Genomic DNA, 15,902 nt, shown 5'->3' with positions numbered 1-15,902 from the left:
TCAGGGGCGAACCGGACGTGACGTCACTTAGCCGGCGAAGTGGCCTTTACGAACCGAAACGGAAGACAGTGGACACGACAAACTGGTGGCGCCCGAGTGCGTTTCGCCAATCAAGCGTTTGCACTTCCAAAGTTGCTTGTTCGCCTCACTACCTTGAGTCGTGTGGTTTTGCGTGTGAGGGGGCTGGTTGGGCCGCCTCCCCCCCAGCCCAAAATCTTCCTTACCCCCCCGCCCGACTCACTCTTCCTCAGCACCTTGTCGACCTTCCTTGACCACCTCTCGGCTTCCGTAGTGTCGCCCGGCTCGGCTCTCCTGACTGCACTTCCTCATCATGCCGGCCACACACCTGAGGTCCGCTCAGTTTGCCTGTCAGGTGCTTCCACGCTGAGTGGTTTTGCCTTTTTAATTTTTGTTCCCCCCCCCCACCACCACCCTCCCCGTGGGGGAGAGGAGTGGAGGCCATGCCCCCCGCTCCCCTCCAAGAGGAGGAGAAGAAGTAAAAGAAGGAGAGAGCGGAGGACGCGAGGAAGGAGCCGCACATGATGTTCGATGAGGCCGCAATGGGCGACGGGAGCCCCCACCGCTGCGGAGCCAAGCCGCTGTGCCGCTCGCCGCTGCACAGCTCGTCCGACGCCCCCGGCACGTCGTCGTCCACGCCCGACGACGCCCACGACAAACTTTTGGGAGTGGACCCCGACTACTGCCGGCGGATCCTGGTCAGGGGTGAGTGCGCCAGTTCGTCATCGCTTGCAAAAAAAAAAAAAAAAAAAAAAAAAGTTTAGTCGATCACTTCAAATTCGTTTTGGAGTGGAACGCTCAATTTATTTTTATGAGACACAAGGAAGACAAAAACATGGGGTGGGGGCTTCTGGTGGTCTTTGTGTGACAGCGAGATGTTACACTCTTACAACTATCGGCTTCAAAATAACCCAATTATTTTCATGTTTTTTAAACTAGTTTGAGGTTATTTTATTAAAGACCGTATTTGGTTATTTTAAGGAATTAAACATTTATCTGTCCACGCCCTCCCATTCAAAAGGCCACCAGACAGAGCAAAAAAAAAAACAAAACAAAAAAACAATCATGATTATCATCATGAATACACCCTAAAAACTGCTGGGTAAAAAAAAAAATGGTCAGAAAAACGGACCGCTACATGGGTCTTTTTTTTATTTTTTTTTATTTTTTAAATACAAAACAACCCAGAAAGTTGGGTACAATTCTGGACCAAAGTTGTTTTTTTAGCCCCCCTGAATCAAAAGTGCAATTGTGTGTAGGTGTGCAAGACATCTCAAATTAAATAAAAAAAAATGCAAAGGCATCGAAAAAAATGTAGCATAATTAGAGCAAATGTTGCAAAATGTGCAATAAACGTCTAATAGGTCGAGCGTTTGACGGAGTGCCCGCATGCAATATGTGTCTCATATTTACGATAAAACAGAACACAATGGTGGCGACATATTGGAGTGTTTTTATTTCGAATACAAATAAAATGTGTGCGCCCTCACACCAAATTTGTTGTTTTGTGGTGTGAGGGTCGAACAAAACGGCAAATAATGAAATGTGAAATTTGTCACTAGAAAATGTCAACTATGTTTTTGTTTTGGTTTTATTTTACTTCGTTGTGCTCCGTGGATGCATTTTGTTCTTCTTCTTAAGGCCGAGGGGTCACGGAGAGTTCAGCACACTCGCTTTCGTTGTTTTTTCCCTGCTAGCTGGGACTTGTGCAAGAAAAAAAACAAACAAAAACTGTTCCTCGTTGTCAAGCGGCAACAGCGCGTCCCTTTTTGCGTCACATTATGCCTTCAAAGTGCAAACAAACAATGAACAGATTTATTCGCAAGCTAGCAGCTTGACGTCTTTTTTTTTTTTTGTTCCCATCGCGCACGTGCTCTCGCCTCATTTCAGCGATTTGCTTGCATCATGTTTAATTCAGGGACGGCTGTTGATTTTTTTTTTTTTCTTTTTTTTTTTTTTTGGAGTGGCCGGGTTCCATATTTCATGACTTGAAAGCAGCTGTGGACAAAGACTAAGAGCACCTCTGTCTGACCAACAGCAACAAATTGACACTTGAATCTGTTCCGCTTCTGAAATACACTCATGCAAGAAGGGGGGGGGTGAAGTTGTGGGTATAGGGTGAAATGTTATCGTCTAAATTCAGAAAAATGTTTTAAGTGGACTACATCTACTTGTATCTGTGTATTTGGATCCAGAATAGTTTATTTTGTGCAACCACCTGACGAAATAAAAATTAGTAAACTCAACCATTTTTTTTTCAGTGTACTGATGACAATAATAATCATAATAATGATCGTCGTTATTATAACATGACAGACATACACTGAAAAAAATGGTTGTTGAATTTACACAATTTTACTATGTCAAATGGTTGCACAAAGTAAAAGCATCTATATGCAGATAGATTGTTAAAGTATAGATGCATAGACTACTTAAAAAAATCTATCTGGATTCAGATGATTTTATTTCGTGCACCCACTTGCCGAAATAAAATGGAGTAAATGATGCACAGCATATTTTTCAATGGAGTAACAATGATATTTTGCATTTCAACAATATTAGTTTAAATTTAAACATTGTTTATGCTGCTGCTTCACTGGAAAACGTTTTTGTTGAATTTACTCAATTTTATTTTGTCCAGTCTGGGTGCAGGTCATTTTTTAAGTCGACTAAAAACATGATCTGGATACAGATGATTTTATTTAGTGCAGCCACTTGATGAAGCAAAATTGAGTAAATTCAACATACACCATTCAGTGTACTTGTTGTAGTAGTAATAATAATACTATTATTATTATCATTACATATGTACAATATTCATATTTAATCATACTATATTGTGTAATATTATTATTACACACACAATACATTATTCTTTTTAGTAGTAGTAATAGTAACAATGTTGTTGTTATTATTATTATTATGATTAACAATAAAGTAGTACTAGTATTAACAATAGTTTGGGTAGTGAGTATAATGTAAATGAAAATAATAAATTGAAGTAATTGTTAGTAGTAGTATTATTATTAACAATAAAGTAGTACTAGTATTAACAATAGTTTGGGTAATGTAAATGAAAATAATACATTGAAGTAAATGTTAGTAGTAGTATTATAAATTCACACTTTTATACTACCACTACAAGTATCAGATTACAATCACAGTCTATAATCATTATTAATTTAAAAATGAATAGTGATAACAATAATATTTTGAATTGAAACCATTTTGATGCTTCTACTGCTGCTACTATAACAATAACGCTTGTGACATTGTCGACGTGGGTGACGATGATGACGTAAGTGTGCTCCTTGTTGGGGCGTCCCTGGCGGCGGCGGCGGCGGCGGCGGCGGGTGCGCAGACGCCAAAGGCACCATCCGCGAGATCGTGCTGCCCAAAGGTCTGGACCTGGACCGGCCCAAACGCACGCGGACCTCGTTCACGGCCGAGCAGCTGTACCGGCTGGAGGTGGAGTTCCAGCGCTGCCAGTACGTGGTCGGCCGCGAGCGCACCGAGCTCGCCCGCCAGCTCAACCTGTCCGAGACGCAGGTGAGATACACGTTCGAACGCGACACGCCCACTACACCCAGACAACGCGCTCCCTATTGGCTCGCTTCGCCTGCTTGGCCTCGCCTACTTGACTCGCGGGCCAATCAGAGCCCACCACTGGGATAGGAAAAAAACAAACACACACACACACACGCTCACAACGAGGTGTGTCGTTAGTCAAATCTTTCCGAATGATGATGCGTTTAAATTTTCAGCTCTATTTTCGCTAAAAGTAGCAATAAGTCGCCTTGTATTTATTGATAGCCTTTTTCTCGTTGGCTGAAGCCGCCTTTACACAATTATGAAACCAGTCAAAGCAAAATCAAACGCCGCACAAATGAGACTTTAGGAAGAAAAAAATAATAAGACTTAATTCATAATAACTATATATCTATCAAAAATCACCAGCCTGACTGTATATAAGGATGGTAATTTCATTCTTAACAGTGCATTATCATCAAACCATACGCAAGTGATCATCGGTTGCACTTGATGTCCTTAACTGATCGCGTTTCCAACGAAAAAAAAAAAAAAAAAATACACCAGGTTACCACATGATTCAACCACGTATGTGCATGTTTGAGTTGCAGTATTTTTTTTTTCCAGCATATATTTGCTTTTGGCCAGATAAAAACTGTGATGTCAATCCAACCAATCAATATACAGCTGACATCCAAACTATATTACCAAATGCATATTACCAATAAAGAAATACATAAATAAATACAACTTATATAGATATATAGCTAGATAGATCTCATAACATTGTTGTCTTTGTTTGTTGACTTGATTTTATTTTTTATTGTACCATTGCAAGTTTTAGGCCACTTTTAATTCCTTTTAGGTAGTAGAGTAGTTCAGCATTATGAGGAGGGTCCCTCGAGAAAACAAATAAAAAAACAACCTTTTTTTTCCCCCCACCATTAGTGACGTATGACCTTGAAGTCAATTGATATTTTCAAATCTGTTCCAGAGGCGATGCAAAACTAAACAACTGCGATCACGTGGGCGCACAAGTCTGCCCAAACTCTCCTCACTGTGTTCACATTCAAACGAGTGGGAAAGAAATTCCACAAAATGGGTACTTTAATCATTGCGCTTCTCTTAATTGCACCTGGGTTGGCTCACCTTAATCTTTTTGAGTTCATTTGAATAAATTACCAGGATTATGTGCAACTTAATTTACTTGGGTTGAATAATCTTCATTTATTCAACGTAGTACATTTTACGATGTAGTTTTGGTCTATTAAAATTCACAACTACAGACAATTTAGTCCTCACTGAACCGAGCATGTGTGTGTTTTTTTTGGAGGAAGCCAGAGTACCCGGAATAAAGTTCAGCTGTTCTACTAGACTTGCCCTGACATTCGAGCAGGTGTGCGCATGGGCTGTCGTTTGGTATGACGGAGCGTCTGATGGCGACCAAGTGGTGGCATTGTGTTCCAGCCCGGACGCGACATGACGCGAGTGGCGTGTGTCAAGGCAGACCGTGTTCTCATTGTCCTCTGTTGCGGCCCAAGCAGACGGCGTCCGGCCAGCAGGCGCGGCCGCCATGACGCATCGGCGGCCGGGCTGGCCCTACGATGGCGACAGGAAGCGAGACGGCTGACCACGCTTGGCCTCGCCGCAGAGGCCCCCCAGTGGAAAAAATTGTGGGAATTTGGTGAAAAGGGACTAATTCACATTTGGATACAGATTGTCCTCGGAGGAAGAGTATCGGTTTGTTTGCGTTCGAGGGCCGCAAAAATGGCTTTGAGTTTGGCACCAGTAGAGGTACCGAAAAAGTTGACAGGAACTCTTTGAAAGGAAATCAAAGGCCCCCATCCCGCTGATGTGCGAACGTTTTCCGACTGTTGGCGAAGGTAGAAAACGAACCCTGAACGAACCCTGACAAATTCAAACCTTAACGCAACATTTGCTACTTTCGAAAACACTCGCAATTGTTGGCCAACTAAAGTTCCTTCTAAAGTCTTAAAAGGGAAGTCAACGCAAACATGTTTTTTTTCAAGAATATGTTCTATCCAAGCCCACTAGTTGAAACAGGGCATTGTGATAAATATTGCGTTTGTGGAATATAAGTTAAGTAGCAAAATGCACCCGTTTTTAGCCATCTCTGGGGGCGGCCATTTTGTCTTCTGTCGACTGAAAATGACATCACAACTACTCACAACGACCAATCGTGGCTCAGATTCAGAAAAAAAGGTCAGCCGTGATTGGTCGTTGTGAGCAGTTGTGATGTCATTTTCAGTCGACAGAAGACAAAATGGCCGCCCCCAGAGATGGCTACAAACGGGTGCATTTTTCGGCTTATTTTACAATCCACAAACGCTAAATCAATCAGAATGCTGGGTTTCAACTAGTGGGCTTGGATAGAACATATTCTTGAAAACTCTTCAAAACAAGGCCTTCAGTCAAAAGTCTTGAAAAATTGTAAAATATCGTCGCTGTCCTGTGAAAAACACATTATGTCCAATTTTGGAATTTTTGGAAATGTTCACATTAATGCGATGTCCGTAACGCGGAAACACCATTCACGTAAAAATAAGAAAATTGAAAAAAATGGACATAAGTGTTTTTTCCATAGGACAGAGACGATGTGTATGATAAGTAAGAAAATAATTCCCATAAAAGTCTTTTTGCGCCGTCACAAAAGCAGAACGAACAAAAGAGTCATGTGGTTTTAGTCGGGATGCTCAAGAGCAGTCGCACGACATTTATGGACTCCAGAAACTTTGGACAACATTGCAGAAGTGGCTCTTCGATATGATTTCAAATTCAATTCCGCAATTGAGCTCGCCTGAAGCTGTAGGAACCCTGATGCATATATCGTCGCTGTCCTGTGGAAAAAAACACTTATGTCCATTTTTTTCAATTTTCTTATTTTTACGTGAATGGTGTTTCCGCGTTACGGACATCGCATTAACGTGAAAATGAAAAATCATTCCAAAATTGGCCATAAGTATTTTTCACAGGACGGCGACGATATACACGTGTAGATTATATACAATACATATATACGTATACATTAGGGGTGTAGCAGAAATTTGAATCAGAAAATTAGTTTTGATTTAAAAGATGTCTATTGAATCGTTCCACTTTAAAATATATCGAAATGCATATTGAATGTTCTTTTATTGGAGAGCTGTGTCTTGCCACATGAACAGTACTGACAAGTTCATTCTTTTGAAGCGGAAATCAACCCAAACATATTTTTTCAAGAATATGTTCCATGCAGGCCCATTAGTTGAAACAAGGCATTCCGATTAATATTGCGTTTGTGGAATAAGAGTTAATCCACTCATTTTTAGCCATCTCGGGGCGGCCATTTTGTCACTTCTGTCGACTGAAAATGACATCACAGCTACTCAGGGCTCAGGTAATGACCAATCGCGGCTCAGCTTCAGAAAACAGACCAGCCGTGATTTGTTCGTTACCTGAGCAACTGTGATGTCATTTTCAGTCAACAGAAGACAAAATGGCCGCCCCCAGAGATGGGTAAAAACAAGTGGATTAACACTTATTCCACAAACGCAATATTTATCAGAATGCCTTGTTTCAACTAGTGGGCTTGCATATCTAAAAACAGTTGGCTTAAAAATAAAACAATTTTGGGTCAAAGAAGGACCGATCCACTACTTGGGTCAATTTGAGCCAACTTTCTGGGTTGTTTTCTATAAAAAAAAATAACCTAAAAAATGGGTAGCTTTGTACAAAACAATGCAAGAAGGATTTGTGGATTGGTCCATTTTTTCACCCAAAAATGTGTTATTTTTAAACCAACTGTTTTTAGAATGTAGAAAATATTCTTGAAAGAAGAATATTAGGGTTGTCTTCCACTTTAAGATGATAAGAAGACCCCGCGTCATAACCTCTCCAACTGAGCCGTGGCATATTGAATCGAATCCAATCGTAATCCCACTGAATTGAATTGCTCCACTTGAAAAGAGAACCGTCCTTGAATCGTAATATTTTGTCAGTCTGGTCAGCGAGTTGGCAGCCGTGGCGAGAGTGCCATGCGGTTCAAGCGGAGGCTCACCTGAGCGCCCCCTCTGGCCAGTGTGTGCCATTGCGAGGGGGAAGGGCGGTGGGCCTCATAACCGTCCCAAGTGCTTTTGTGCTAAGGAGGGATTAGGGCGGCCATATCTATCAGGCCTTCTATAAGACGGGGTTAACCCCCGGCTGAACCTGGCTGCTCGGATGGCGACCGGTCCCGGTGAGATCTCCAAAGGTCGCTGGCTCTGTTTTTTTTTTTTGTTGTTGTTGTTTTTTTGGGGGTTTTTTTGTGCTGCCTTGCCAGGAGGGAGCCCAAGGTTTTCCCGCAAGATCACAACATCCAACATTTGGAGTTGGGATTTCTCTCAAAGGACCCGCATTACTGAAAAAGCAATAAAAAAAAAAAAAATTTTAAAAAAGGATCACGGCCTCATCAAATTTTTGAGTTTTCTGGGCCTTGAGGTTCTATACTTGAGCAATTTCTGGACGCGTGTGCAGTATTTAACCCGGGTTAGCTGTCCAAGCGATATCAGTTCCAGTATTGACAATTTCATACAGTGTGTGAAAATCCCGACAGCCTCCGGGGTGAATTAATTCTTAATTCTTGAAAATAGATGCGAGCAGGTCACGTGTCCTCAAACTTTTTGGGTCCAGGGGAAGAATTTTATATCATCGTAGTCCCAACACCTATGGAACCATGTGTGTCCCTAAATGCCATAGGAATGAATAAATATTTTCGGAATTAAGGAGGAATGTTGTTCAAATGCCAAATTCAGTTGAAATCTTTACGAGAGCAAAGACCTACTATTGTCGGGATGAAAAGGCGGCATCTTTTTTTTTTTTTTTTTTTCGGGACAAAGAAATAATTTTTGATAACTAGGAAAGTCATATTTCATATGCGTTTGGTAATTCAGATTTCTGTCACTCGTCCTTCCTTTGTAGCGAAACAAGCAAAGGAGTTTTTGTTATTCACTTACGCACTGCACAGTAGAGCGTCACCTGAGCGGGCTTCTCCCAGTTAAACCGCGTCGTGGATTCCGCTGATCTGAGCTGCGCTCTCTTGATCTGGCTTACGAGTTTTTAAAAAAAAAAAAATATTTTTTTGCAGCTGTGTGTATCCGTGGCGCCTGATTGGCTGACCTCTGCCCGACTGACCCATTCGTGTACCGCTGCCCTTGAGTTCCCTTTTTATTTAGTTTCACTTGTCTGGCACCTCACACAATTTCGAAGCTGCTTTTGAATCCGTTCAGGTTAGGCTTGGCTTGGCTTGGCTTTAGCGTAACCCTAATTAAGCTTTTGTCACACACACAAAAAAAAAAAAATCAACTCAAATACAAAAGTGACCTGAAAAATCTACTTAAGTACAGTAACAAAGTTGCTGTAGTTTCCCGTAATTAATAAGCATTTTGTTGCCCCCCAAAAATTAAAAAATGCTACCCTTGTATTGTACAACGATCGATTAAATAATAGACACATTTTCATATTATAGTAGACGTTTTTTTTTTTTTAAACACACATTACATTTCATACACCCGGTAACTTCACGTCATTAAAAGTATTCAATTGACACTTTATTGCTATATTTTGAATCTTTATTCGCTCACATGATACACTGTGATAATAAATGATACCAGCAAATCAGGGAACTGTATTATACATTATTATTTATGTTTATATATATATATATATATATATATGTATATATGTATATATATATATATATATATATATATATATATATGTATATATGTATATGTATATGTATATATATATATATATATATATATATATGTATATGTGTATATGTATATATGTGTGTGTATATGTATAAGTGTATATATGTGTGTATATATATATATATATATATGTGTGTATGTATATATATATATGTGTGTATGTATATATATATATGTGTGTATGTATATATATATATGTGTATATGTATATATATATGTGTGTATATATATGTGTGTATATATATGTGTGTATATATATGTGTATGTGTGTATATATATGTGTGTATATATATGTGTATATATATATATGTAGGTAGGTAGAGAGGTAGATAGAGATAGAGGTAGATAGATAGAGATAGATAGATAGATAGATGGACAGAGATAGAGATAGATATAGATAGATAGAGAGAGATATTTTTAAGGGTATTTTTGGGGGTTTGGCACATTATTCACGGGGAATTCCGGTAGTTACTTGTACTGATTGTGTTCCACTGTTGAAGTGAACTTCTATTTGCACTTGGGGCGGGTGTGCATCGGGCGAGGCCCCGGTGCAAAATACAGGTCAGGCCAGATCCAGATGCCGTCCGGTAATCCTGTGCCCCAGCGCTGAACCCTGGATCCCATTAAAAAGGATTTACGTGCAATAGTGTAGATGTAGCAAAGGCAGCTTTTCTTTCTTCTCCTCTCATCAGTTTCCCTCCAATCAAATCCCTCGCCATGGATAGTAGCGTAGGCCCCGCCCCCCTGCCCGGGCGCGTACTTAAAGCTTTCCATGCAACGTTTTGGCCGTTGCGCACTTTTCCCTGGCTTTGGTTTGGTTTCTCGCAATCTCATTATACATGTCATGGCCGCCAGCTGACTCATGAGCTCACTTTGCCGAACCTCCCGATGACTCCGCCCTCACCGTGCGCTGATACCGTCTCATGTAAACGCTTGATCTGTTCGGGGGCGGCGGGGGAGGTGGGGGGGGGCAGGGATCAGCGCGCCAGTCGCTCGGGATCCACTTTTCGCATGTGCTCGACACGCTGCACACTGAATTAAACATGGCCAACTAGGGCGGCAAGAGTTTGCAGAGATTTCCTCCTTGCAGATTAGATTTCACAATCCCGGCGAGTCTTCTCGCGTATCTTCCCTCTAGTGGCGGGCCAAAGTATCACCGCCTGAGTACGGTTCACTTGTTTTGAAGTATACTTTTCATTTTTAAAGTAGAAGTCAACGCAAACATTTTTTTTTTTCAAGAATATGTTCTATGCAAGCCCACTAGTTGAAACAGGGCATTCTGATAAATATTGCGTTTGTGGAATAAGAGTTAATCCACTCGTTTTTAGACATCTCTGGTGGGCGGCCATTTTGTCTTGTGTCGACTGAAAATGACATCACAACCGCTCACAACCACAAATCACGGCTCAGATTCAGAAAACAGGACAGCCGCGATTGGTCGTTGTGAGCAGTTGTGATGTCATTTTCAGTCGACACAAGACAAAATGGCCGCCCCCGGAGATGGCTAAAAACGAGTGCATTTTGCCCTATGTCTCATATTCCACAAACTCAAAATCAATCCGAATGCCGTGATTCAACTAGTGGGCCTGCTGGGATCATATTCTTGAAAAAAAATATGTTTGGGTTGACTTCCGCTTTTAGAACTGTTAGCTTTTCAACATGCCAGTTCAACCTATTTTATTTTGATGCGCTATACATTTTATTTACATTTTAAAGAAAAGTCCACTTGCCTAATGGCAATGCTAACTCATCATGCTAATTATGCAAAATGCTATAGACGGGCTAACGAAAAGTGTTAATTGTGGTGCAAAAAATGCCACAACCAGGAAATGCGATGATCTTTACAAATGAAGTGTTTTGAACATTTATTCGCGTTGTTTGAATTTGCCATCGACGTCTGATGCTAGCCAGCGTGCGCACAGCATTTCGCGTACGGTCAGCAGTGCGCGTCGATGCAATGCAACTTACTGCTTTCGGATGAGCCATAGTCCGTTTGTTTGTCTGCCGGCCGCTGCAGGTGAAGGTGTGGTTCCAAAACCGTCGGACCAAACAGAAGAAGGACACCAGCAAGGATTCCGACAAGCGCGCGTCGTCTTCTTCCGAGTCTTTGGCCACCTGCAACATCCTGCGTCTCCTGGAGCAGGGGCGCCTCCTGTCGGGCCCGGCGCCGCCCACCCCGAGCCCCCTCCTGGCTCCTCCGCCGCACCCCGCCAACGGTTCCCTGCTGAGCAGCCCCGGGGGCGGCTCCTCGGCCTCGCCCGGGATCAGCAGCAGCAGCGGCGGCGGCACCCCCCCCAGCTCGCTCCCCGGGGCCACGTTCGGGCTGCCCCTGCACACGTTGGCCGGCACCCCGCCGCCCCCCCGCTTGGCCGTCCCGCCGCCGCACTCCCTGTGCTTCTCCGTGCCGCTGCTGGGCGGCGCGCATCACGAGCTGACCTCGGCCTACGGCTGCGGCTCCTCGGCCTTCGAGCCGTATATGAGGATGGACCGCAAAGAGGCGGATCTCGGCGGGAAGAAAACTGTTTCTTAAAGTGACTTCTGGGACACGAGGGGGTACCGTGGGATAGACTCTCCCTTCTGTTTTTATATGCTTTTCTCCAGTGTGTGCGTGTGCATGCGTGCGTGCGTGCGCGTGTGTGTGTGTGAGTGAGGTGAGTGTCCGAACGGGAGCCAGAGCAGCATCAAGTGGTTTCCGCGCTGTGAAAATCCGCAAGAAGCGCTGAGGCTGTGTTCAAAATCACTTCCTATTCACTCGAGCGACTTCGCCATTTTGTGGTGCTGTTCAAATGTGCAGTGAGCGCAGTGGCATGGCGTGCAAAAGCGGGTGGGGGCGGGGCCCCCCTGCATCCGCAGCCCTGTCGCAGCCACGTCATCAAACTTTTTGCAAAATGCCACCCAAAGCATACTTTCCAAGTCCAGTGGTTCAAAAGAAATATTGACTTCATTTAAACATCGCTTTACAACAACATTTGAAATAAGGGGGACGATTACGTCAGTTTACCACATTTTAATCTTGTGATAATCACTTTAAGTCAATTCAAACGACTTTCCCTGATCAAGATTAAAAATCAGTCCATCAAAAACCAGGCAAAGTTCTTAATTCTTAAAAGCATATTTGATATTAGGGATGTAACGATTCACTCAAGCTTCGATTCGATTTTCAGTTCCCGATTTTTGATTTTTAAAAAAAACAACTCCTACCATGCTTGTCTCTGTGCACTAGTGTGGTTCTGCAGTCATCCACAAACGCAATACGCAATGATGTTTGCAAAAGCAGAATTTGATCTCCGCATTCAAAATGTGCTACGCATCTGGAATGAAAAAACATTCCAGGACAACATTTTCTAGATGAATTCAATCAACACGAGTTTTCGAGTTTTTGAATCGATTAATCGTGACGAATCGATTTTAAATCCATTTTCGATTGTTACATCCCTATTTAATATTGTAAGTTGCTGTAATATTACGCATTTTCTCCTAATATAGGAGCAAAAAAAACTAGTTAAGTAATGTTTCAATTCTGACATATAGCACTTAAAAATATAATAAAAAATTGTACCTGAATAACTATTTGAAAACAAACAATTGTGAAAAATTAGATGCAAATGTGATGTACTTAAAGGTTGATTACAACCGAACCGTACTTAATAAATGTACTAGATTTAAAAAAAAAAAGTTGGAACATTTTAATTCAGTGATGCTTTCGCACACCACTAGAGGGAGCCACATCCCATCATGGACAAAAAGTGCGTTGTTTGGATGCAATCAACTTCCAACAATAGGATGTTATGTTTGATTTATTTGTTCAATATTTATTACGGAAGTTCCTCCAGCTGATAATTATGTGACCGCAATGACATAATTAACTTGAGGCCCAAGCAGTGTTCAAAATAATTTTCAATGTCACTGATGAGTAAGCCATATAATAATGATAATAATAATAATAATAATAATAATAATAATAATAATAATGCATCAGTTTTGTATGGCGCTTTTGACTTCAAATAGTCCGCAATGGGGAATTCCTACAGGGTGATTAGGGAAAGACTTCGAACACAGCCTATGCTCGAAAAAAAGAATTGTAGCATTTGAATACGTTATTTAAATATGTTTGTGGTTCTTGATTTGCTCGTGTTTGTGCGTGGACTAATACTGTGGTAGGTAGCTCTAGTTCTGATAGTTTGGTTACAAATACACGAGGAGTGTAACAGCCCAGGCGAAATTGAGCCCCTCCATGATTTGCAAGGATCTTAGAACACTCGAGATGTATCACTTCAACCTACTTCCTTGGCACCAATCGCAGTGGACCCCCGGCGTACTCGTGGTTCAGCACCTGCTCGCTCACCTTCTGGCAGTTTTAATTTTTTGGGGTGCGATGCAATCTAAGGGCAGGTGATTTTAAAGTGGGATTATTTGGTTTGATTCAGTGGTATTACGATGCGATTCGATATAGTATGGCTCAGTTTGACGGAGTACGACGCAATGAGTTTCTTGTTGTCATTTTACAATATGAATGACGCTTTCACAGTAGGTTACTGTAAATGTGGCGTTTCCTTCAGAGATATAAAAACGTCTCGCCATATATTTCAAATTGGAACAATTTGGTTCAACTTAATGGACTCACTCATGTATATACGTGTATATGTATGTGTGTGTGTGTGTGTGTGTGTGTGTGTGTGTAAATATATGTACTGTGTATGTATATGTATATATGTGTATATATATAAATATATACATACATGTATGTGTGTATATTTATGTGTGTATATGTATGTATGTATGTATATATATGTGTGTATATGTATGTATGTATGTATATATATGTATGTGTATACATATATATATGTGTGTATATGTATGTATGTATGTATATATATGTATGTGTATACATATATGTATATGTACTGTGTATGTATATGTATATATATAGATATATATATGTGTATGTGTATATATGTGTATGTACGTATATGTATGTGTATATATGTGTATGTGTATATATATATGTGTATATATATATGTATGTACATATATATGTGTATGTACATATATATGTGTATGTACGTATATGTGTGTACGTATATGTGTGTACGTATATGTGTGTACGTATATGTGTATATGGGTATATGTGTACGTATATGGGTATATGTATACGTATATGGGTATATGTATACGTATATGGGTATACGTATACGGGTATACGTATACGTATACGTGTATATGTATACGTATACGTGTGTATGTATATGTATATGTGTGTATGTATATGTATGTCAAGAAGAATAATTGTTCAAATTCAATTATATGCCCATTTTTGCTATTCACTCTCCCCCACGAATATCAGGGGTCCACTGCCTGACCTTCCTATTAGCATTATTAGCATTAGCAGGCCTTTGGCACCAGCCTTGTGGCATTTCCGGGCGTTACAAAGGAACCCAGAAATACACCCATTCTGGAAATCGCTCAGTTTTCCAGAGAATAGCAGAAGGATAGGTTTCATCAATCAAAAATCAACCGCCAAACTGAATATGCGTTATTTTTTATTAGGAGCCATGTAGGAACTGCATTGCCAACTAGTGGCGTGTGTGAGAAATGCAAAATCCTCCAGCTCAGCTCGTCTCGGGTTATAATGTGTGAACCCCCCCCCCCCCCAAAAAAAAATGTTTCCCCACATTTTGGGGGCTGTTTTTGTTGTAAGTTCCTGTTGAAAGGGCCCTCAGTCTGAGCATCTCCAACTTGGTGGCCATGTTGGAAGCACTTTAGGTCGCCGTCTCCTCTGGAGCCGCCTCAACTCTTGGCAAGCAACTCGCTGAACCTCCACTGCAGTGACAGGCGCTTGCTCGCTCGCTCGCCTCCAACAGCCCGATGCTCTCCTCTCAAATGCAGTTTCTTTTCACGTCCGCTCCAAAGCCTTCAGTCACAGACTCAAGATCAGTTTGGCCTTTGTTTCACGTGTTTATTTTTGGGTCATCCACCTTAGCCTCCACTCGTTCAGGAATTTTTCTGGGAGCTTTTGACTTCCTCCGCGACCTGCACTTTTTTTTTTTTTTTTTTTCAAAGAAAACGGTGACGTCTGTAATATGTGCGAATCGCTCCTTTTTGGATCGCGATTTATCGGGTCACGGTCTTGGCAAAGCCTGCTGCTGTTGTTCAACATGGTGTTGTTGTTGTTGTTGTTGTTGTTTATAAGCGGCAGCAAATATTGAGCGCGCACAGCCATGGAGCTCCGGAGGCTTGCTGTGACGTCGCCCAAAAGCGCACGTCCACGCCAACATCCAAAATGTCATGAGAGAAAAACGGCGTGCGCATCCGAAGGCACCTCAGGGACATAATTCCTGATTTCGTCTCACACACGTACACACACCCCCCCCCACACACACACACATACGCCACCGAAACACACTAAGGTGATAATAGGTCATGAAATCAACCAACCAAAATGCTTTTAAACAAACAAAAATGAGCTGAAACTACACCTTGCATCTATTAAAAAAAAAAAAAAGAATGGTGCATTTGACCGAAACTCTATTTATTAAAAAAAATAATAATAATAATGTTAATTGAAACTAAACTTGAAGCATTTTCGGAAAAATAACTGATAAAAAC

At 41.5% G+C, this 15,902-nt stretch overlaps 1 protein-coding gene across 1 annotated transcript; it reads left to right on the top strand.

The window, feature by feature from the left end:
- Positions 1–13,987, top strand: vax2 (ventral anterior homeobox 2). The gene is made up of 3 exons (XM_086024653.1): positions 1–723; positions 3,380–3,567; positions 11,314–13,987. The coding sequence occupies exons 1-3, from the start codon at positions 540–542 to the stop codon at positions 11,824–11,826; spliced, it is 885 nt and encodes a 294-aa protein (XP_085880779.1). The 5' UTR covers positions 1–539; the 3' UTR covers positions 11,827–13,987.
- Positions 13,988–15,902: the final 1,915 nt, after the last annotated feature.

Source organism: Filicampus tigris, chromosome 2 (assembly GCF_054856515.1).
Source record: "Filicampus tigris isolate MCC_2025a chromosome 2, RoL_Ftig_1.0, whole genome shotgun sequence".
NCBI classification, from domain to species: Eukaryota; Metazoa; Chordata; class Actinopteri; order Syngnathiformes; family Syngnathidae; genus Filicampus; species Filicampus tigris.
This window is presented reverse-complemented; position numbering and strand designations above follow the sequence as displayed.